The 21,445-nt window shown below is 44.5% G+C and overlaps 1 protein-coding gene across 4 annotated transcripts in view; it reads left to right on the top strand.

Annotated features, from left to right (window-relative positions):
* The first annotated feature begins 5,213 nt into the window (after positions 1 to 5,213).
* Positions 5,214 to 21,445, top strand: part of Dclk2 (doublecortin like kinase 2) — a 128,846-nt gene continuing 112,614 nt past the window's right edge. For all 4 annotated transcript variants that reach the window (XM_032898142.1, XM_032898143.1, XM_032898144.1 and 1 more), the window contains exons 1-2: positions 5,214 to 6,382; positions 18,486 to 18,817. In XM_032898142.1, coding sequence (XP_032754033.1) covers positions 5,962 to 6,382; positions 18,486 to 18,817 — 753 coding nt within the window. In that variant the 5' untranslated portion in view covers positions 5,214 to 5,961. The remainder of the gene's footprint in view (positions 6,383 to 18,485; positions 18,818 to 21,445) is intronic.

A 21,445-nucleotide genomic window follows, 5' to 3' on the forward strand; every position in this document is an offset into this window, starting at 1 on the left:
TTGTGCATGTCATGCTAGTTTTCTGTTACTGAGGTACACTCAGTTCTCTTTTTACTTGTTAGCTTGAGACAAAGGCTTTCTAAATTGCCCAGTCTGGCTTCGAACTCTATAACCCAGCAAGACCTTGAATCCCTCAGCTTCATGACTAACGAGGACTGTATGTCATTAGGCCTGATTAGGATTGAGCTTTTAAATCATGAAGGGCACCAGGATTCATGGACTTAGCATGAGGGAGAAGGATTTTAGGGAGAAGGATAGTATTAAATGAAATTATATTACAGAAAAGTATAATTTTCTACTGTTACCAGCCTATAGAGACGAACATATTGGCTGCATTAAAATAAACCCAACTGTGTGTGAGTTTTCCATCGCTGAGACAAGATACCAGAGTGAAAAATAGAAAAGGAGGAAAAGATCATTTGGGCTTTTGATTTTAGAGGTTTTGGTCTGTGGTTGCTTGGCTCCATTATTCTAGCCAGTGTTGAGGTAGAACCGCGGTGTGGAGGAGGTATGAGGGTGAAGCTGTCCACCTCACACTGACCATAAAGCAAAGAGCAAGAGGGGGAAGGCAGAGGACCCTTTTCAAGGACACATACCCAGTGACCTAGATTCCTTCCTCTGGGCCCCACCTCCTGAAGGTTGCAGGACCTCCTAACCATGCCACAGACAGGTGATGAGTCCTTTCAGACATCAGGGACACTTAAGATCTGAACCATAGCAACCTCTTTACATAAATGCTAGCTATTACTGTATATGTATGTGTTTATGCGTATATCTGCATACATGTGTATGTGGAAAATCTTTTATATACGCAGCAAATATCATCTGTTACCTCAGCGAGGCCGATAGAATCCTGGGAAATGCAAGGAGAGACTATTTTTTAAATCTAAATATACCTTAGGAAAATTAATATAGATTTATTAAAGACTGCTGAATGAATCCAATTGTTGTCTCCTCAAGTAAGATAAATGTCTTACTTTAACATTTAGATATTTCAATTACGGGCAGGGAGTATAGAATATTTGAGCTGAAATAATCATCTAATTTGCATCATAAGCCCACTATGACTGTAAAAAGCATTCATCTTCAACTCTCAGTTAATGAAGACAGACCACCTTGTGATTAATAGGCTGGGAGAGCTTGAAACGAACAAGAGAGACAATTCAAGCTCTGCTGCTTAATCTGTTTCCTTGCCTATACTCCGTTTCTTTAAGCAGATCATAACTACTAATTAGTCATCATAAAGTCATTATTCTTTAAGTATTCCCCACACCATCTCGATGTACCACGTAGGGTGGTTGATAGGAACAGTCTGTCACCTGTGGCATCTGCATAAGCATTAAAATCACGACTTGTTTTAAAATAAGAAACTCAATGTTTGATTTTAAATAAAACTCAAAATATAAATATTACTGGGAATTTAGGGACGTTCATTTGGGGTGTCTGTCATGTTTTTTTCAGTCTCTGTCCAAGGTTTTGAGTTTTGTTATAAAACGATTTAAGAATGGACTCAGAAGGAAGTTATAGGACAATTTTATTAGCATTAAAAGAAAGAAAGAAAGAAAAGAAAGAAAGAAAGAAAGAGAGAAAGAAAGAAAGAAATAAAAAAGAAAGAAAGAAAGAGAAAACCCAGAACAGGCAAACTGCAAATCTTGGCAGCTGCCTGGAGGAGGAAGGAGGAGGAGGAGGAGGAGGAGGAGGAGGAGGAGGAGAAAGGGAGGAGGAGGAGGAGGAGGAGGAGGAGGAGGAGGAGGAGGAGGAGAAAGAAAGCAGGTCACATCATTTGTCTAACGGATGTGGAAAGGGTTGGGAGAAGAGCTCAGAGTAAAAGAAAGTCCAGAGTGTTCAGGCAGGCACGTCTAAGCTCTGATAAGTTTCCAGGGAGAAAGAAGGAAAAAGAAATTTAAAAAAAAGAAGAAGAAAAAGGAAAAGTTAGCTTTTCTGTAGAATTCAGTAAAGCAGGCAGGCTTAACCCACACACAGTTGGGCTCTGTAAGTGTCTGCAGAGGGGCAGGGGTTCTGGGAAGGAAAAGTAAGTTATTTCCTTAAAGGAGTAATTACTCTCTCCGTCTCCCGGGGTGCTTTAAGTGAGCCATCCTTTTTGAAGTGTGGTGTCTTAGAACCAACTGGATCAACCCTAATATTTTGGAGAACTTGGAATGTTAGGCTCCCTCCCAGGCCAGAGAACTAGCTATCCCTTTATGGGTCACCATGGTGCCCTGATCGTGGCTACAATGATGTCCCCCACTCTTCATTTAGGAGATGGGTTGAAATTGGGGATATAACTCATTTTAGCCCTCAGATCTAGGGTCCCATTCTAAAGCTGTTCACCAGAGGGGTTGTCTTCCAACTGCAGTTTCAGTCCCTCGAGTGCCCGTTTCCTCCAGGAAAAGGCACTGTCAAAGGCAGCAAACCCCGAGTTCCCCTCTGGTTCCACTGTGAGAGAAGCGCCATGCCCCTGGGGGTGCTGCTTTTGGAGTTCCTGCCCCTACACTGACTAGGCAATCTCCGCCTCCTATTCCCATCACAAGGAGCAAAATGCACATTGCCTTTGCGAATCTACAGAAAAAAGTGAATCTACAGGGAAAAAAAACACAAAACAAACCCTAAGTACTATAGTACTTTTCCATGGACTTTCACTTTTGACATTACTAACAATTGAGGAAAATAACAACTAACTCTCTCTCTCTCTCTCTCTCTCTCTCTCTCTCTCTCTCTCTCTCTCACCTACCTGCTGCAAAAGTCAGATTTGAAAAGGACAGCAAGTCCTTGAGGAAGCAACAAATTAGAAAAACACCTCTCCTAACGCCGTTCCAATCGGGATGCTGGCTGGTGGTAAGTTTTGAGAATCTCTTTCTGAACTCTATGTCCTTTCCCATTAAAACTTAATGTAGAACACTGGGATTTATAATCATTAAAGGTTATGAAATTAAAAATTGTGCTTTGTTTCAAAAACCCCAAGTCTATGGTTCCCAGGTCCTCCCACTAGAAACTGTTACCTCATCCTTTTTACTTCTGGGAGAAGCACTTGGCACACGGTGAACAGAAACGAAGACATGAGACAGCAGATCGCCAAAGTGCTTGCAGCCTAAAAGGTCTGTAGGCATCTTTTATGTAATAAGTAATGAGATGGCTGGAAAACTGCCTTGAAGAGTGAAACTCGGGCCAAAAAAAAAAAAAAAAAAAAAGAAAAAGAAAAGAAAAAAAAAAGACTTGTCAAGGCCTTTGAGAAATAGAGTAACATTAAGTAAAACTAGGAAATAGTCAAGACAAGTTTTTTTTCAATATAAAGCCACTTAGTGGAGAATTTAATCAAGTTTTATTTAAACAGATTATACCACATGAACGTTTGCCTTTTATTTCCTGGGCAATGTGGACAGGATGTGGGGGGTACTGAGGAGGGTGCCAAAGTCGTTCTAAAGAGCATTGCTAACCCTCATGGCCCAAGAGAGGAGTGTGGGATACAAACACCAGTTCCTTTTCCTCTGCCAGGTTGAGCTTTCTACAAGAAGTTTCTAGAAGATCCTTGCTGCAGTTGTCAATGAAGTTTTTATACTCACCGGATGGTCTGTGATTATTAAAAAATGTTTTAAAAGAGAGGAGAGGGGGTCATTTCTAATGTGAGAGAGGTGGCGTATTTTGAGATTATTCCTTCTTGAGTTGCCTGTAGCTGAGATTTGAAGTTATTTCCCCAAAAAGTTTTCAAGTAAATGTTAGGATTAAGGAGAGTTACAAAATGGTATGTAGGGAATTCACAACTGAGAGAGAGAGAGAGAGAGAGAGAGAAGGTTGGCTTCCAGAAGGTGATTTATTCATTTGCCTGTGGCCAGCCTGTCCTCATAAAGCCACCTTAGGGCTGAATCTCAGTTCAGGAGAGACCTAGACAATCCCCAGGTAGGTGAACAACTAGCAGGACAGACAGTGTTTCTGAGATGCAGGGGAATATCCCAGCAAGGGAAATAAATACCAGTTTTAAACATCTTACTGTACAAATTCTACACTTGCATGAAAGGAGAAAATTCGTTATGGTTCTATAAATTTTAAACCATAAAGCAATCCAGATTAATTAGTAGCTGCCTCCTTGAAGCCTGCCTCCTCCCAATTTGTCTGCATTAGAATTGGAATGCAGGAACAATTTTCCTCCCAAAAGCTTTTAAGATTTACTTATTGTGTTGTATGCCATGGCATACATGCAGGGGTCAGAGGATAAATTACAGGAGTCTGTGCGTTCTTTCCACCATGTGGGTTCTGGTGATGACCCAGTTTGGCAGTTAAGAGCTCTTACCTACTGAGTCATTTTGGCTGTCCATGGAACATTTTTTTCCCTCTGTCTCAATCAGTTCTCAAGTGTTGGCCAACTAGGTCTTGCCCTGTATCATATTCGCTGAACTCCTTATGAAAAGTGGTTTGTTTCAGTGGTGCTCAAGGTCGTTATTCCCACCCACTCCAACTTTATGTTGTTTCAGTCCACAAGCAAAGCGTTTTGTCGCCCTACCTTCAAGGACAGTTTGGAGCTGTTTAGGGCCGCCGGAAGAACCCGGGTGCTGAATCATTAATTTCATGTGTCAGATTAGGGCCAAATGCCTTTGAGCTTCATCGCCAAAGTGAAATAACGGACGTTTCAAAATTTTTTCGAAACCTGTTTTTATTGTGGGCCAGATAACCGCTGAAGAAGAGATTTTCTTGCATGTTAGGTGTTTGTCAGTCCACTTCTGTGAGCAGCTCGGAATGAGCACGTGAGCGTGGGGAAGAGCACAGGGGTTCTGTCCTATGCTTGAGCATCCCCAGAGATGGGATTGATGCCCAGCAAACTCTCCACAGATACTTGATTCCATGAAACCAATAACTCGTAGTCTTGTGTTCATTCAAAGTTACTGGAACTACTGTGTTAGCGAATCTGCAGTAGAGTGTGAAGGATTTTTTTCCACCTAAAGGGTCTTTTATTTAAACAATGCATCAGCCGGTTATAAAGAAAAATAAATATTGCATCCAAACCTAGTGCTATGTTTTGTACTTCTGCCCTAGGTTGGTCTCGGTTTTTCCCCAGGAGGCAGGATAAGGATGTGCTTGCTGCCCTTGAGTCTCCTTCCTTTGTAGGTTTTTTTTTTTTTTTTTTTTTTCCGGCTGCGCGCTTACGCTAGCCCCCGCGGTTGTGGAGCGCGCAGCGCGGTCACGCCCGGGAGCGCGCAGCTCCGGTAGCCCGGCGGGCGGGGCCTCCTCGGACCATAGAGCCGCTCCTCGCGCGGCGCCGCCCTCCTCCTCACCACCTCCCTCTGGTGTGGTTTGTGGTATCCCTGAAAGGACAGAGGGTGTCCTCCGGGGTCTGGGCCCTGACAGGCGGCCAAGAGCGCGAGTACCCGTGGGCGTGCGCGCGTAGGAGGCGGCTGCACTCTTCCTGAGGGGGCCCAGCGGCTCCAAAGGATTCCCCGGTCCAGCCGGGACGCGCACCGGCCGTGGACTGGGCCAGGGCGCGCGCGAGGAAGCGGCGGCGGCGGGAACCCGGGACCCCAGGCCCCGCAAGACAGCCCCGAGGCGCCTCGCCCACGCTCGCGCCCCTCCCCCCTCCGCTTCCTTCTTCTGCTCAGCGCGCCGGAGAGCGCAGGCCGGATGCGAACCCGGGCCAGCCTAGGGTCGTTCAACTTGGCGGCTCCCGGCCTGCTGCCCGCGCGCTACTTGTGAGGCGTGGCCGGGTGAAGGAGGCGCTTGGGGGGCGTGGGGCTCCCCAGTTGGCGGCGGCGACCGAGAGGGCGCTCCGGACAATGAGCTGGGCAGCTGCGCGCTGCGGCCGCCTTTAGCTGGCAGAGCGGGTCCACCTGCGAGCATGGCCCGGATGCCTGAGCCAGGTGTCCCGCTGCTTTAAGGCCGGACCGAGCGCCTAGATCGCGGCGCGCTGGGGCCGGGGCGGCGGGGACGTTCTTTTATTAATTCATTTATTTGTGGAGACCTCTCCGAGCAGCCGCGATGGCCAGCACCAGGAGCATTGAGCTGGAACATTTTGAAGAACGGGACAAAAGGCCGCGGCCAGGGTCGCGGAGAGGAGCTCCCAGCTCCTCCGGGGGCAGCAGCATCTCTGGCCCCAAGGGCAACGGGCTCATCCCCAGCCCGGCGCACAGTGCTCACTGCAGCTTCTACCGCACGCGGACCTTGCAGGCCCTCAGCTCGGAGAAGAAGGCCAAGAAGGCGCGGTTCTACCGGAATGGGGACCGCTACTTCAAAGGCCTGGTCTTTGCCATCTCCAGCGACCGTTTCCGTTCCTTCGATGCGCTCCTCATAGAGCTCACCCGCTCGCTGTCTGACAATGTGAACCTGCCCCAGGGCGTCCGCACAATCTACACCATAGACGGCAGCCGGAAGGTCACCAGCCTGGACGAGCTGCTGGAAGGTAGGTAGGAGGGGCGGACCAGGCGCGGCAGGTGCGGCCCAGTGCACAGCGGCAGGTGCAGAGGCTGCGGCCCGCGCGCTTCTCCGCCCTGCGCAGGGGCGGCCCACCGGGCGCTTGCTTTCTAGGCAACCCTGGGAATTGTCTGCTTCTCTGTCGTTTGCATTGGGTTGGGGTGCAAACATTATCTCCTTCCCTAGAGATTTGCCTTTTAAAAGGGAAGATGATTCTAATGATTAGAGACAAATACAGACAACGGTGCCTGTAAAATTAGCCAACTTATTTTCTCGGAAGGGTAAACTGTTTGAAAGCATGTTTCTCCAGTGAGGTACTGGGTAACCTTTGGTAGAGGCCAGTGCAGTACCTGTGCTGTTCCTATGTTTGGGATATCCTATTGTACCTTTTGTGCACAGTTGTGAGTCTGACATGCTCTAGGTTCTCTTTTCTAGTTTCATGTGTGGCAGAAGGCACTGGAGATCAAGAGTCAAGCCAGCACAGAAAGTCTCACTCAGCCTTGGCTTCATCTTGGGCCGGGCTGGGAACTTTTTAAAATATTGGACCTAGCTCCACCCCTTAGATAACTCTGAGGTGCCTGGTTTAGGGTATGACTTGGGCATTTAGAATTGTGAAAGTTCCTCAGATGATTCCAGTGAAGTCAGAATGGAAAACCACCATGTTTAAAGGATTTTCCACATTTGGTTGGCAATGAGGTGAATCAAGGTGAGTCTCTCCTGCCTTCTCCCTGAAGAGAGTAACTATTAGGAACCAGAGGCCTATTAGAAATTAGGAATCCTGGTGCACCAACCATGCATCAACCAGAGGGACTGTGTGGGCAACATGTTGGGTCATTCTAGAGTTCTTGCAGTATTTTCTCATTTTTTGCTTTTAGGAAGGGAAGGATAGCTGGTAGTTAAGAACACCCAAAAAAGATCAGGCAGATACCTCGGTGAGTACTGACTGAATGTTTACGTATAATTAGCTCTCAGGCATCTTTCTTAATGCAAATAGAGCATTTCATGTAGCCATAGCAACATGAACTTGTTAGAGTTGGAAACTGATCCATGAACTATGGAATCTTTTTATTTCAGCACGAGCTTATGTTCTAACGGCATTTTCTCCCTTTCCCAGATGAGGAAACTTAAGTGGCAGGGTTACTAATTTCTAATAGGCCTCAGTTGATGCTTTTTTCCTTCTATGGCTCACTTCTTTAAAATAGAGGAAAGTTAGCCATTCTGGCGCGTGCCCAAAGTGGCCGAGTTTCTCTGTCACTTTTATCAGATGGTACCCTTGCCCTGGCTACAGGACAACCCAGTTAAAATTAAGTTCTCTTGTGTGTCAGTTAGTAGAAGGGGCTACCTCATACATTGCCTTGATAGTGAGTTTAGGTCTTAGAGTCTGAAAGAAGAGGGCATGAGCTCTGTAGGCGTGTCAGTAAAATGGGGATAGCAGTGTTGAGAGGGCCATTTTACTTTTGCTTGTTTCTCCAGACAAGTCTCACTGTGTAGCTCCAGTTCTCCTGGAACTCCCTGTATAGACTAGGCTGGCCTTGAACTCACAGTGATCCTCCTGACTCCAGCTTTCCCTGACCCCAAGTCAGAGTAGCCGCACAGTGGCAGGATCTGCCTGTTTCCTAAGCACTCGCCACGCAGGTCCTCAGGTGAAGTACCTCCTTTCCCTTCCAACGGCTAATGATTGACAGCTTGAAGCAAAGCCACGCAAACATTTGTTGCACCATTATTTTCGGAGTAGTATAATGGGCTGCATGTGTAGTTAGTGACTCCCCAAAATACCATGGGGAAACCGTGAAGGAAACTTTCCCAACCACCTGTTTGTAGTTTAAGTGACTCAGAAGGCCACCCATGCCCTAGGCTAGATAGACTTGATGTATAACATGTGTTATCGTTAATCCAGAAACTGCTCCTCTCACCTCTCTGATGATAGTCATCTGGGGAGCAGCTTAATTCTACTTAACAATGCATCATCAGAACACCTTTAGAGAAAAGAAGGAAATGTAACTTCTTTGATCTTGGTAGAAATCTGTCTAATAGTGGACCTTTGTGTGGTAATTTCTCAGTTGTTCGGGGTGGTCCATGGCCTGTGATCCCAGAACCCAAAAGGTTAGAGGTGTTGGAGGATCATCAGAAATTCAAGGCTGGGCTGGAGAGATGGCTCAGTGGTTAAGAGCCCTGACTGCTCTTTCAGAGGTCCTGAGTTCAATTCCCAGCAATCACATGGTGGCTCGCAACCATCTGTAATGGGATCTGATGCCCTCTTCTTGTGTGTCTGAATACAGCTACAGTGTATTCATATAAATAAAATAAATAAATCTTTTTTTTTTTAAAGAAATTCAAGGCCAGCTTGGTCTACAGAGTAAGTGTCAAGCCGGACGGGGGTACATAGTGAGAACTTGTCTCTAACATCGAGTTGTCTCCTTTTTGTTTTTCAGTTTTTAAAGAGTGCTTGCTATGCAGCTGTGAGGAACAGAGTTTGGGTCCCCAGAGTGCTGAGTGGCTTTGAAGGCTTGCCTGTTTTAAAGCTAGGAGATCCCCAGGGCAAGCTGGCTACGGAGTCTAGCCCTATCAGTAAGCTCTGGGGTTAACTGAGAGACACCCTCACCTTAGTGAATAAGGCAAAAGAATGATTGAGGGTGATTCCCGGTGTCAACCTCCGTCTACTACATGTGTGTTCACATGGGCAAGCATGCACATACATGTATGAAGTTTCAAGTTTCAGTCAAAATGGTGTGCTCAAATGTTCAGATTTATGCCACTGAAGCGGGCCTACATCAGTAAGAGGTCTACGGAAGGTGGTCTACAGGGGATGGTCTATACCTGTGCCCTCAGCAGAGATAGACTGGGAACATAGCATGCTCATACTGGAAAACCACCCCACTTCATTTTAGTTGGCTTTTTTTTTTTTTTTTTTTTTTCGGAGCTGGGGACCGAACCAGGGCCTTTGCGCTAGGCAAGCGCTCTACCACTGAGTTAAATCCCATTTTAGTTGGTTCTAAACCATGTTCCACTTCTTTTGACTCTTCCATTCCAGAAACATACTTTAGGAGGTGATCTAAAGAAACAAAACAAAACAAAAAAAAAAAAAACCAAAAAAACAAAAACCCCACCAAAATTGTGTTCAGTGTGAAGAAGAGAGTTTGACTCAAGACTCATGCACTCCTTCCTAGCTGCTCTCCCATTGAACTCAGATGACAAAAGAAATTTGCATGGCCCAGATTTCTTTTCTTCTGTCTTTAACTTGAAAGTCTCTGGAGAGTCAAGCTGACCTGGTGTCGGCCAGCGTTCTGTTGGCGCTCTTCCTGAACCAGCAGGTGTGTGCCTTCAGCTGATTTACCCAGCTTTCTGGAGTCACTTGGCTGAATGGGTGGTGTGAGTTCCTATTGTCCTGATTGGTCTTTCTTTGCAGCTCTTGTGGGACTGTAACTTCCAGCAATAAGTGTGGGGAAATAAGGTTTGAGCTGTCTGAGAGTCTGACAGGCTTGGAGTGTCCCTAAGGGTCCATCCCAAATGTCCAGGTCAGGACTTTCTTGGCTTCTCCATGTGGCCATACCCTGTCTTCAAACATAAGTTGTGCACAACCTGGTTATAGGTAGATATAAAACAGTGTAACGTTTACTAAAGTATAGTGTAGAAGAAATGTATTTTTTACTTAGAATTTGTTTTATTATGCTTATGTGTGGGAGAGAACATGTGCCACTTGGAGCACGTGGTGGACGGAGAATAACTTGTAGAAGTTTTTTCTCTTGGTCTACATGTGGGTTCTGGGATCAAATGTAGCTCATCGGGCTTGGCAGCAGACTGAGGCTATCTTGGTGGCCTGGAGAGATGTGTTTATTTTTAAGGACTTATTTATTTTTACCTATGTGTGTATGCTGATGAAGTATTTGATAATCAGGAGAAACCGTATCTTCGCAAACTTGCCAGCATGGAAGGAATGACTCTCGAGTAGTAGTTTCTGTGAATCTCATCGCTGTCTTCCTCCCTACAAGTGAAAAGCACATGTGCCACACCTGGCTACACATAAGCTCTTTGCAGAAGAAGCATTCTGAAAAGTTTGAATAAAATATTAGGGCAAGAAAAGAGCAGTCATGGAATTGGAGTAATACAGCAATACCCTGGGAGTTCTAAGACAAGGGCGCTATCCCGTGAGACTTTAAGCCCTGGAAATGAGTGTCTTATGGTCCTGTCATGCGGAATGAAGAGAACTAGGTCTCTCTGATGGTGATTGCTGGGTTACTTTCTTCGGTGTTCAGAGGCAGAGAGGTGTCTGGCTAGGTCTCCCCCCTCATCTCCATTCTTCCATGTCACCACTAACCTTTATCTCTTCTACTGGAAAATAAACCACCATCCCGTGGGTCAGAGATCTGCGTTTGCTTATGATTGCCACCATACTAAAGGTTTTAAGTGTAATTACTGAGTGAGACATTTCACTTGATCCATTTACTCTTAACCCTTGTAATATCTGCTGAGAAACATGGCCGCGATGTCCTCTATGCTGTACAGATGTGGAGGCCTAGGCATAGAGAGGATAAAGAAATTGCTGTCTTGTCTGGTGGCAAGGGGTTGGCATTACACTTGAGCCTTTCAGTTCCCACTCCAACCCTGCCTCCTACAGGGGGTCAGCACAGGGTGGGCAAGCAGAGCTCCACCATCCTCTCAGAAGTGGCTGATGCTATGATAGGTAGGCCTGCTGGTGTTATAAAGGAGGCCGTGGGGGCTTGTTTGCCTTTGCTGTAGGAAACTGCTACAAAAGGTGTTGCCGTTTGTGATGGGAGGTATCCCTCCGCCTCCAAAACCATGAGGAATATTTTCTGTTTTATTAGCCACGAGGTGTGATCGGTGGCGTTTTCACTGTCAACCTCGACGGGATCTAAAATCGCTTGAGACAAACTCTATGGCTGTCTGTGACAGGTTCCAGATTTTTGGGAAAGAGCCACCTTAATATAGGGTGGCAGCATCACTTGGCTAAATCTTCTACGTAGAATGAAAAGGGAACTAGGTCTTCAGGCTTGCATTCTTGCCTTGCTTCCTGATTGTGATGCAACTGCTCCCATTCCAGCACAGATGCCTTCCTGGCCATGATGGGCTGTCACCCAAAAGTGCTAGGCCAAATAAATCCTTCCTTAAGTTGCTTTTGCCATGCAATGAAGAGAGTAACTGAGACCCCTGGGTTATGTTTCGGATTTGGCAGCAGACTTGATTTAAACATGACTGTTTCATTGTAAAGTTTGGTAATCTTTGGAGGCGAGAGAGAAATAATCTGGACTACTTAACTCCTTGTCTCCTGTAAGAGTCAGTCAGGCTGGAGCTGGAGAGATGACTCAGTGGGTAAGAGCACTAACTGGTCCAGACGACTCAAGTTTGGTTCCCAGCACCCGTATTGGGCAGCTCACAACTGCCTGTATCTGGAGTTCCCTGGGATCCAGTGCCTCTGGCCTCCTTGGTCAGTCACTGCCCTCATGCACACAAGCTTACTGTCCCTCCCTCTGCCCCTCTCTCCCACTCCTTCCTGTTCCTTCTCTCTCTTAAAAACGAATTTCTTAGAGCAAGAAAGGTTGTTGAGGCAGGGTATGGTGGCATACATCTGTATTCCAGTACCCCGGAAGCCGAGGAAGGGAATATCATTGCGAGTTTGAGGTCAGTCTAGTTTATATAGGGAAGCAGTCCCTCTCCCCAGACCAGGTGCTGTGATCACATGAAGTTCTCAGATTTAGGTGGGGGTGGTTTGTTTTGCTTTGAGATGGGGGTCCACTCTAGCCCAGGCTATCTTGGAACCTGTGATCTTCCTGCTCTGTAAATCAGGCTGGCCTTCAACTTAGAGATCTGCCTGTCTCTGCCTCCTGAATGCTGGGATTAAAGGCATGTGCCACCATATCTGTTGACTTATTCTTTGAATCAGACATATCTTAACATGAGAATTAGTTAAATCTACCTCCATTCCAGAAGACATACTTTTGTTTTCTAGCCCACGCTGTCTGGCCAGCCGTATCCTCAGTAGCCTACAGCAGGATGCTTGTTGCCTTGTATTTTGTCAGAGCTGTTAGCTGTTCACAGGGAAGGAACGGGAAGGCACTGGTTTGGTGATATCAGTTTTCACGCTTTGGCTTACAGGCTTGCATTTATTAACATTTCAGGTAAACACACTAAAATAGCCTAGTCATGTTACCTTTTGATTATGTTTGCTACATTTTGATTGCAGGTGATTATAATTTATCACCGTGAACTTTTGTGGCTTAGAGCTGGCCATGGATACTTGGCTGGCTGGGAGCCCCAAGAATCTGCCTGTCTTCTAGATTACAGGTGTAGGTCTTCACATTTAGCCTTTTTGTGTATATTCTGAGAGTCAGACTTGGGTCCTATTGCTTGTGCATTGACCATTTTACTAACTGAACTGGTCTCTCTGGTCTGCTATTCTAATATACATATTAGAAGATGAATTTATATCAGTTCAGTTCATCGATGTCTTCCTTGGGGTATCCTTTACTAGTTTTAAGATTTAATTTTAAAATGGTGATAGAGTTTTTCCTCACAGCCCATGATTAGTCTCTTCCCTCGTTTCCTGGCCTCTCCTTTTCATGTCTTAACAGCATTTTACCTGAAGAATAAGAAGGAAAAGAAGTCATAGGTGTATATTACTGGTTTTGCTCGTGCTCATTAAGTCTGCATGGGAGAAAGAGCTTGAAAAATGGTCCAGTGGATATCTGTCTCCTTAGTACTTAGCAGCCTGGCCCCGAGAGATTTCATATCTAGTCTTTGGAATCTTACAGCAAGATTATGTGTGACACCCACGCCCACCTCCAAGTGCTGGGATTAAAGACATGCACCATCATGCCCTGCCTAACATACTTTAACTCTGAACAGATCATTTGGTGACTCATAAGACTTTGACCATCTCCTCCTCCTCCTCTTCCAGGTGCCCAGACACTCTGACACAGAGCTACCTCTCAGGCCTGTCCTGCTTGTGGCTGCCCTTCAATGTTTGTGCTCCCTGAAAATAAGAATAAGGCTGGTGGGTGGGTGTAGCTCAGTGCTCTGCAAGACTCTAGTATAGCGGTTCTCGACCTGTGGGTCACAGTCCCACTGTCATCCAGCAGTCTTGTCATGGGGGTCACATATCAGGTATCCTGCCCATCAGATGTTTACACTATGGTTCATAACAGTAACAAAATTATAGTTCTATAATGGCAATGAAGGTAATTTTGTGGTTGGAGATCACCATGTTACGAGGAACCGTATTAAAGGGTTGCAGCATTAGGAAGGCTGAGAGCCAATGTTCTGGGTCTACCACCAGTAACAGAACAATCACTATAAAATTCTAGCATCCAAATTATAGAGGCCCACAGTTAATTAAGCCCACATTGTAATTCAAAGATATTTGTAAGTATAAAGACAGGGCCTGCAAAGGATTCCCACACCAGTGCAATCCGAGCACTGCAGCTGTGAAGGAGCAGTCAGACCTTCCTGACGGTGAACATGTGAGCTAGCGGTATGAGGCTGCACATACTGTTTGTGCCAGCAGAACTAGTGCTCCCAGTGTGACTGCGGTACTTAATGCCGAGTCGACGTGGTGCCTTTCAGAATGTCATGCCCTGAGCCAGCTACACTAATTAGCTTCTACTTCTCCTGAGTGAGTGCATGTCCTCTGGCCTGAACTTGCTGTGAGCACGCCTTTATATTAGGGTCCCCTCTTCTCCTTACTAACGCCTTTATAGTAGGGTCCCCTCTTCTCCTTACTAATGCCTTTATATTAGGGTCCCCTCCTCTTCTCCTTACTAACGCCTTTATATTAGGGTCCCCTCTTCTTCTCCTTACTAACGCCTGGCCAAGGTATGTAACTTGAAGCCTAAAGAGTTGGAGCTTTGGGTGTGGAGTTATGTGACTGCTTCAGCTAGAGATAGTTGTTATACGTTCCACAGTGGGTGGAGAGTACATTTTATCATAAACGTCAGTACCAGGTTAAAGCCCCCATTGTGAGCTCTAAGGACGGCTTACACCTAGCCAGGTGTGAGGAGATAAGGCAGACCACGGATCTGTCCGTTCTGTCCTACTGCATGAGATCCAGTTTCTGACTTAGTAGGATTTCCGTTTTCTCATTTAGCTAATTTCTTAGGTCTTAAGACAAACTCCCATAGTTGTTCTTCATATCTGTGTCCACAGTAGCTTTTATGTGCTTTCCATAGTGGAAAGGATCATAAACCTGATTCAGGAGAGGACTGTGTTTCGCTTCAGATGTGTTGAAGAATGGACTTAGAGGCTGTGGGTCTCATTTTGTATCCTCAGTAGATGAAGGTGACAGGGATGCTCCTAAGGCCTGACAAACGAGGGTAGAGTGCACAGCACCCCAGCCTGAGGACTGACACACAAGGGTAGAGTGCACAGCACCCCAGCCTGAGGACTGACACACAAGGGTAGAGTGCACAGCACCCCAGCCTGAGGCCTGACACACAAGGGTAGAGCACACAGTACCCCAGCCTGAGGACTGACACACAAGGGTAGAGCACACAGTACCCCAGCCTGAGGCCTGACACACAAGGGTAGAGCACACAGCACCCAGCCTGAGGCCTGACACACAAGGGTAGAGCACACAGTACCCCAGCCTGAGGACTGACACACAAGGGTAGAGCACACATAGCACCCCAGCCTGAGGCCTGAGTACCCCAGCCTGAGGCCTGACACACAAGGGTAGGGCACACAGTACCCCAGCCTGAGGACTCACACACAAGGGTAGGGCGCACAGTACTCCAGCCTGAGCAAGGGATTTTGTTACTTTACTGATTCCTATAATTGTTCATTCTGGCCAGTGTACAGTTTGGTTAGGAAACTCAGATTGTTTGACACAGTAGATAGACTTACTACAGTAGGAGAGCACTGACTTTTTCTACTCTGCTTTTCTTCAGTAGCTACGTTGGGGACTCAGTGTACTTTTGAGGGGATGTGTACATGAGACTGTATCTCTCCAACATTAGACTTCACAAAGAGCAAACAATACCTGAATGTGTTTTCCTTGATTCATTCTTTTGGGAAAATTTCCCCTTGTTTTAGAAATTAGGAACACATTGAAGTTCCTAAGATCTACTGGTATTAAACCTTAAATGTCTTTCACGTTTTCTTTTCTTTTTTTTGACTTCTTTTCTGTATTGCCTTAAGTGTGGTAGATGTGTGTCAGTCAATATACCTGTCACATTTTTTAGGTGCAAAGGCTCTGTACTTCAGCTTTAATTGGATTTTGTTTTCTTTATAAAATTGTCAACATGCTTCTATCATAAGAATGAGGCATAATCTCAGGGTCCAGGTTTCATCTAACAGAATTTTTGACTGGAATGTCAGGATGCTTTTATAAACTAGTTAGTGGTATTAGAAAATTAATATAATAAAGCAAATGTGAGAGACTGTATTAACTAACACAAAAGTAGTCTAAAAGTGCTGGTGTTGAAATTCCCACTCTGTAAGATCACATGTAGCTGTAAATGAAAGCCTGCAGCCAGCATGGTTCTCAAGAGTGAAAAATCTCAAAGCCTTTGCCTGAAGAGGAGAAGGAAGACATACTCCTTAAACAATGGCATGGCTCTGAGCCCTAGTAGAGTAGGTTTTAAAAGTAAGAAGTCAGGTGTCTGGGTGCTAGACTGTAACGAGGGTTTGTTTTCAGAGTGGGTGGTGAAAGTAAACATTTACCTGTGCGTTCATCTCCTGTCTACCATGATTGTTTCACTTGAACTAGGGTGAGGCTTGTATCTGTTTAGGGAACCTATTTAAAGGAACTCTTTTTAAAACCAGGTAAAGAACAATTGTGAGAAATGAATAGGTAGTAAGCTCATGGTGCGCGTGCGTGCGTGCGTGTGTGTGTGTGTATGTGTATGTGTGCACATAAGTGCACACTTGTGTGATGGGATGCTCTATTCTATGGACACCTTGACTCAACTTTACAAATTATACGACTGGTCTGTGTTTCTAGTAGGATCCTTATGAAGGGAAGGAGTTACTGTAATTGCACAGGGCGATGAGGGGGACTTGCTCTACCTTCTGAGCAGAAGAACATGAAGATTTAAACTTGGTTGATATATCAGCTGTGTAGGGTCCGATTGATCAAAGGAGACCGATAAACTAAATCTGCTCCCTTTCTTTTCTTTTTACCCTGATTTTTCACTTTATTTTGGAAAGGGATTACTGCTGGCTTATTCACTATCTCCCTGTCTTTTTAGAGACAATTATCCTCTCTTACTAAACATTTTTTAATATATTCCCCTATTATACATTTTGGATCATAACATTCATTAAACTTTTATCATACTTAAAAATGGCAAGAGTTTTTTGATGTGACTTTTTCTATAAAATTAAATGATACCATCATTATGTTTTTCTCCTGTATACACATGCATGTATACATATACATATATGTTACTGTATTCATTTGATGACTATTTTCAAAATCCTGTGTGATTTTCTAATGGTCATACTGTAAAAATGATTCTGTGGGGGTGCAAACCCGGATGGTGATGGGTGAGCTAGGTTTCAGGGTGCTACTATGAAGGCAGTGTCATAGCTCATGACTGGTTCCCTACTTCTCCTGGGCAGGACCTCACTTTCCTCTAGAAAGAGGCTGTCATGTGTCCTGGGCATGCATTTTCCCATTCCTGATCTGTCACTCACTGGTGTGTGTGCCTTTGGGAGTCTCTGAGGCTCTCTATGAACCAGGGCTTGGAGAACATTTTGGTAATATAGTACTGACAGAATAGCCTGTCCTCAGGCTTTCTTTCTCAGTAAAAGAAACATTTATGGCTCATCTGACATAGTTACCATATTAAGAATGAATTGTACTAAATATACGAAATAGCATATTCTTTGTGACTTATTTGTCAGAGAAAAATCTTAGCACGCAGCCTTGCCTGTCAAAAAGTCAATACTAAAAGAATTGAGTAAGTTATGTATTTCTTGGGAAAAAATTACAGCTTTTCAGTATGTAATTTTAGAAATTTTGGAATGTGAAAAATTTTAGATATTGATAGACAAATTGATAAGTAGTATAACTTTTGGCATGTTCTTAATTAAACAAAAGCCTAATTAAGCTTTGTAAGAAACGACTGTATCATGTAATGTGATGTCTACCCTCATTTAAGAAGTTATAGGAAACTTTGTCCATTCGAAGTTACAGTTTGTTTTAAATTCATATTTCTTCAGGGCAGACAGTGCTTGCACATGCTACTTTGAGGAGCCGAACCTTTCCTTTTTGCAGTGCTTCAGTAACTGACAGATGAGACTACACTGACAGTGATGAAGCCAACTGTGTAAAGGTGTGGCCGTTGCTGTTTGATTAGGACTGAAATAGGAAAGATTCCAATTGTCCCTTTTCATGTGTATATTTGTGATACAATGATTTCAGTCAGAATGAACTACTTATTTATGTTTATTTTTGAGGTGGTATCTCACTGTGCAGCCTAGACTGGCCTGAAACTTCCTGCCTAGCCTAGCTTGCCCCTAAAGTTGATGGCAATCCTCCTCCCTCAGCGTCCTGCTGCTAGGAGAGCAGGCATGAGCTTCCATACCCAGTGAGATCCCAGGACCCTGGTCAGTATTCGCTCAGGCTGGCCTTGAACTTTTAATCCTTCTACTTCAGCCTCCTGAGTGCTAGGATTACAGGATTGCACTGTGGCACCATGGTTGGCTGGAATGAGATTTTGTGAAGAATAAATTAGTTTGCTTTTGGAATTACGAAGTACTTTATAATTTAGTTACTTGCACCATTTGCTCTGTAGCAGATGATACTGAGACGCGAAGTGTGACGTAATAACGCCTTGTCAAAGGTGACACGTTTGGGTAAAATAAAGCCAGAACTCACTCTTAGTCTTTTGGTCTTAGCTTTTCACATCATACTTGTCATTATCAGAAAGCCCAATCTAGGTAACTGAGAAGAAAATGAGGTAGGCGAATGTTAAAGGAAAAGGTTGTAATGCACCCCTTTCTTGTGTCCCCAAGCTTAGGACCTGGCTTACAGGTTTCCAGAAGCTGTCATTTAGACATAATGGATCCAGGTCTACTATGGCCAATGCTCAGAGATCTGATACTGTGCTAATAAAATTATTATTTTTGCTTTTTAGGTGAAAGTTACGTGTGTGCCTCCAACGAACCATTCCGTAAAGTTGACTACACCAAAAACGTTAACCCGAACTGGTCTGTGAACATCAAAGGTGGTACTACCCGCACCTTGGCCGTGGCCTCGGCCAAGAGTGAGGTGAAAGAAAGCAAGGACTTCATCAAACCCAAGCTCGTGACTGTGATTCGAAGTGGGGTGAAGCCTAGAAAGGCCGTGCGGATCCTTCTGAATAAAAAGACTGCCCATTCCTTTGAGCAGGTCCTAACGGATATCACCGAAGCCATTAAACTAGACTCAGGCGTGGTGAAAAGGCTGTGCACCCTGGATGGAAAGCAGGTCAGTGCTTCTTCTGCGGCCTGGTGTCTTGTCTGTGTTTGGTTTACATGTGATTCTCTTTGGGGATGTTTGAAGAGATCGTGTGGAGCTCGCAGTGTGGTTCAGGCTGGTGTTAGAACTTGGGCTCTTCCTTGTCCTGTCAAGTGCTAGGATTAGGGTGTGCACCGTGCCATCTGCTGCAGTTACACATTCAGCAGGATGTGCTGCTCTCCTGGAAGTAAGCCTAGTAGGTTTCCATGAGGTGCGTGTGAATTAGTCTTTAGCATAAAATATATAAGGGGCTTCCATTTCCCCAAGTATCTAAGAACCCATCGTATGCTGCTTCAGTTCATAGCAGGGAAGATGTAAATTTCTGGGGAAAAATATAAGACAGTACTGTCCTATGCTAAGTGAGACATTATCCAGGAATAATTATTGATCAGCGGTTGTTGGCTTCTGTATCACAGAAATAAAAATTAGGGCTGGAGAGATGGCTCAGCCGTTAAAGGCTAGGCTCACAACCAAAAATATAAGAAATAAAAATTAAAGATATTTAACAACGTTAGAAGAGTTCATTTTCCTCCGTTATATGTAATATGGAAAAATGCATCTCAGAAGGAATTTGAATCCCTGTTCGTCACAGGAATGTCCAGAGACATTTCTTTGGGAACAATAGAGGCAGTTAATCAGCATTTCTGGAAAGTGAACTGTTGGCTGGAAATGTGGGAGCTGAATTACAGGAACAATGTGTCAAAGAATCTAATGTGCTCTGAAAGGCTAGGCACAGCATAGAAAGAAATGAGCAGAGATGGGATAGTTGAGTGTTGCCAGAGTTGATTAACGACAAAGAGGCTTCCAACACGTATTTTCTCGAATTGCATGAAACCAAATTTATATTTGTAGTATATTAAACTTTTAGTTTCCAACATTAAATTTCTTCATTTTGTCTTTTCCCCTGACATACTTTATTTTTAAACTTTTGGATCTCGTCATGCTGAGAAAGCGCCTGGAGAGACCGTAAGGGTCTTCTGAGGAGCATGGCTGAGCGTCTGATTGTTTAAGAGCAGAGCTAGTGACTGGGTGTTTGCTGCAGCAGCTCATGAGAGTTTCAGTGTAGGTTCTAGGGCTTGGGACTACACTCAGGAGGGAAGTATGTGTGTGCTGTGTTCAGACCCAGGGTTCCATCAGCAGCATGGACAATAAGTGAGAAAGGCCAGGTGTGGTGGCCTCATCTTTACTCCTATCTCAAAACAACAACAAAGCAAATAAAAAACAAAAAACAGAAACAGAAAAGCAGCAGCAGCAGCAGCAAATCCCAAACAAAATAACCCAGGAAAATAAAGACATAACAATAGATTCTGGGGTTGTAGCAGAGTAGGGTAGGATTAGAATGCTGGAGTTAATGATCAGATAGTGGCACAGTATTAATGAAAAGAGCCACCTGTGGAAAAGAATTGATATTCAACACAGTAAAATAAACAACGTAAGATTGACTTTCCGTGTATGTGAAAATAAGATGAGAGGAAAGCAAGATGAGGTGAATTAGAAAGGTGGTTATGGTAGGCCCGGGGAAACAGGAAGGAAAGAGACAAACATTCCTTTATTCTTTTGTTGTTGTTGTCTTCTGTATATGGGTGCTCAGTCTTAATGTCTACACAACAGAAGAGGGCATTGAACCCCATTACAGATGGTGCTGAGCCACCATGTGGGTGCCGGGGATTGAACCTAGGACCTTTGGAAGAACAGCCAGTGTTCTTAACTACTGAGCCATCTCTCTACTCCCTAGGCAGTATTTAATATATCTAACCAAAAGAAAAAGTAACCTAAATACACAAATTAGAAAACAGAAAAATATGGGATAGCTGGTTATGATGACACAAGCCTATAATCGTAGCACCTAGGCAGCTGAGGTGGGCAGATCACAAGTTCAAGACCAGCCTGGATTTATATCATGAGTTTGAGGTTAGCTTATTGCAAGATATCCTGTCAACCTCCTCTAAACAGAGCACATATATACGTATACACATAGAGCACACACAGAACTCATATACACACACAAACTTAGACACACACCCATACAGAGCATACACATGTATGCACACAGAGCACACAGAACATACATACACACAGAGCATACACACAGAAGATACACACATACTAAGCATGCACACATACACAGTACACAAATATATACACAAGGTACACACATATACACACATAGCACACACACAGAGCACACACACATAGCATACACACAGAGCACACACACACAGCACACCCCCCCCACACTGAATAAAATGAAAGGTAGTATACAATTAATTAAAAATGAGATTTCAAAAATGAGAACTCAGATTTGGAAATCTCCAAATGAGTGACATTCATGGAATATGGAACAAAGTAATTGAACATTTAATTGAAGTAGTAAACATTGAAATTTTAGTCATTAGCCAAAAGAAACTCTTCAAGAAGATTTTACATTAAAAATGTAAGTTTTTGGAGAATTCCAACACAAGTATTATATTTATATCATTTCCACCTCTTCTCCCCTTGTTCCAACTCCTCTTGTGTCCCCTGCCCACACTCCTCAAATTCATGATGACTTCTATAATTATCATCATGCACATTTCCATGTACACACACACACACACA

This window comes from Rattus rattus, chromosome 3, assembly GCF_011064425.1.
Source record: "Rattus rattus isolate New Zealand chromosome 3, Rrattus_CSIRO_v1, whole genome shotgun sequence".
Taxonomy (NCBI): domain Eukaryota; kingdom Metazoa; phylum Chordata; class Mammalia; order Rodentia; family Muridae; genus Rattus; species Rattus rattus.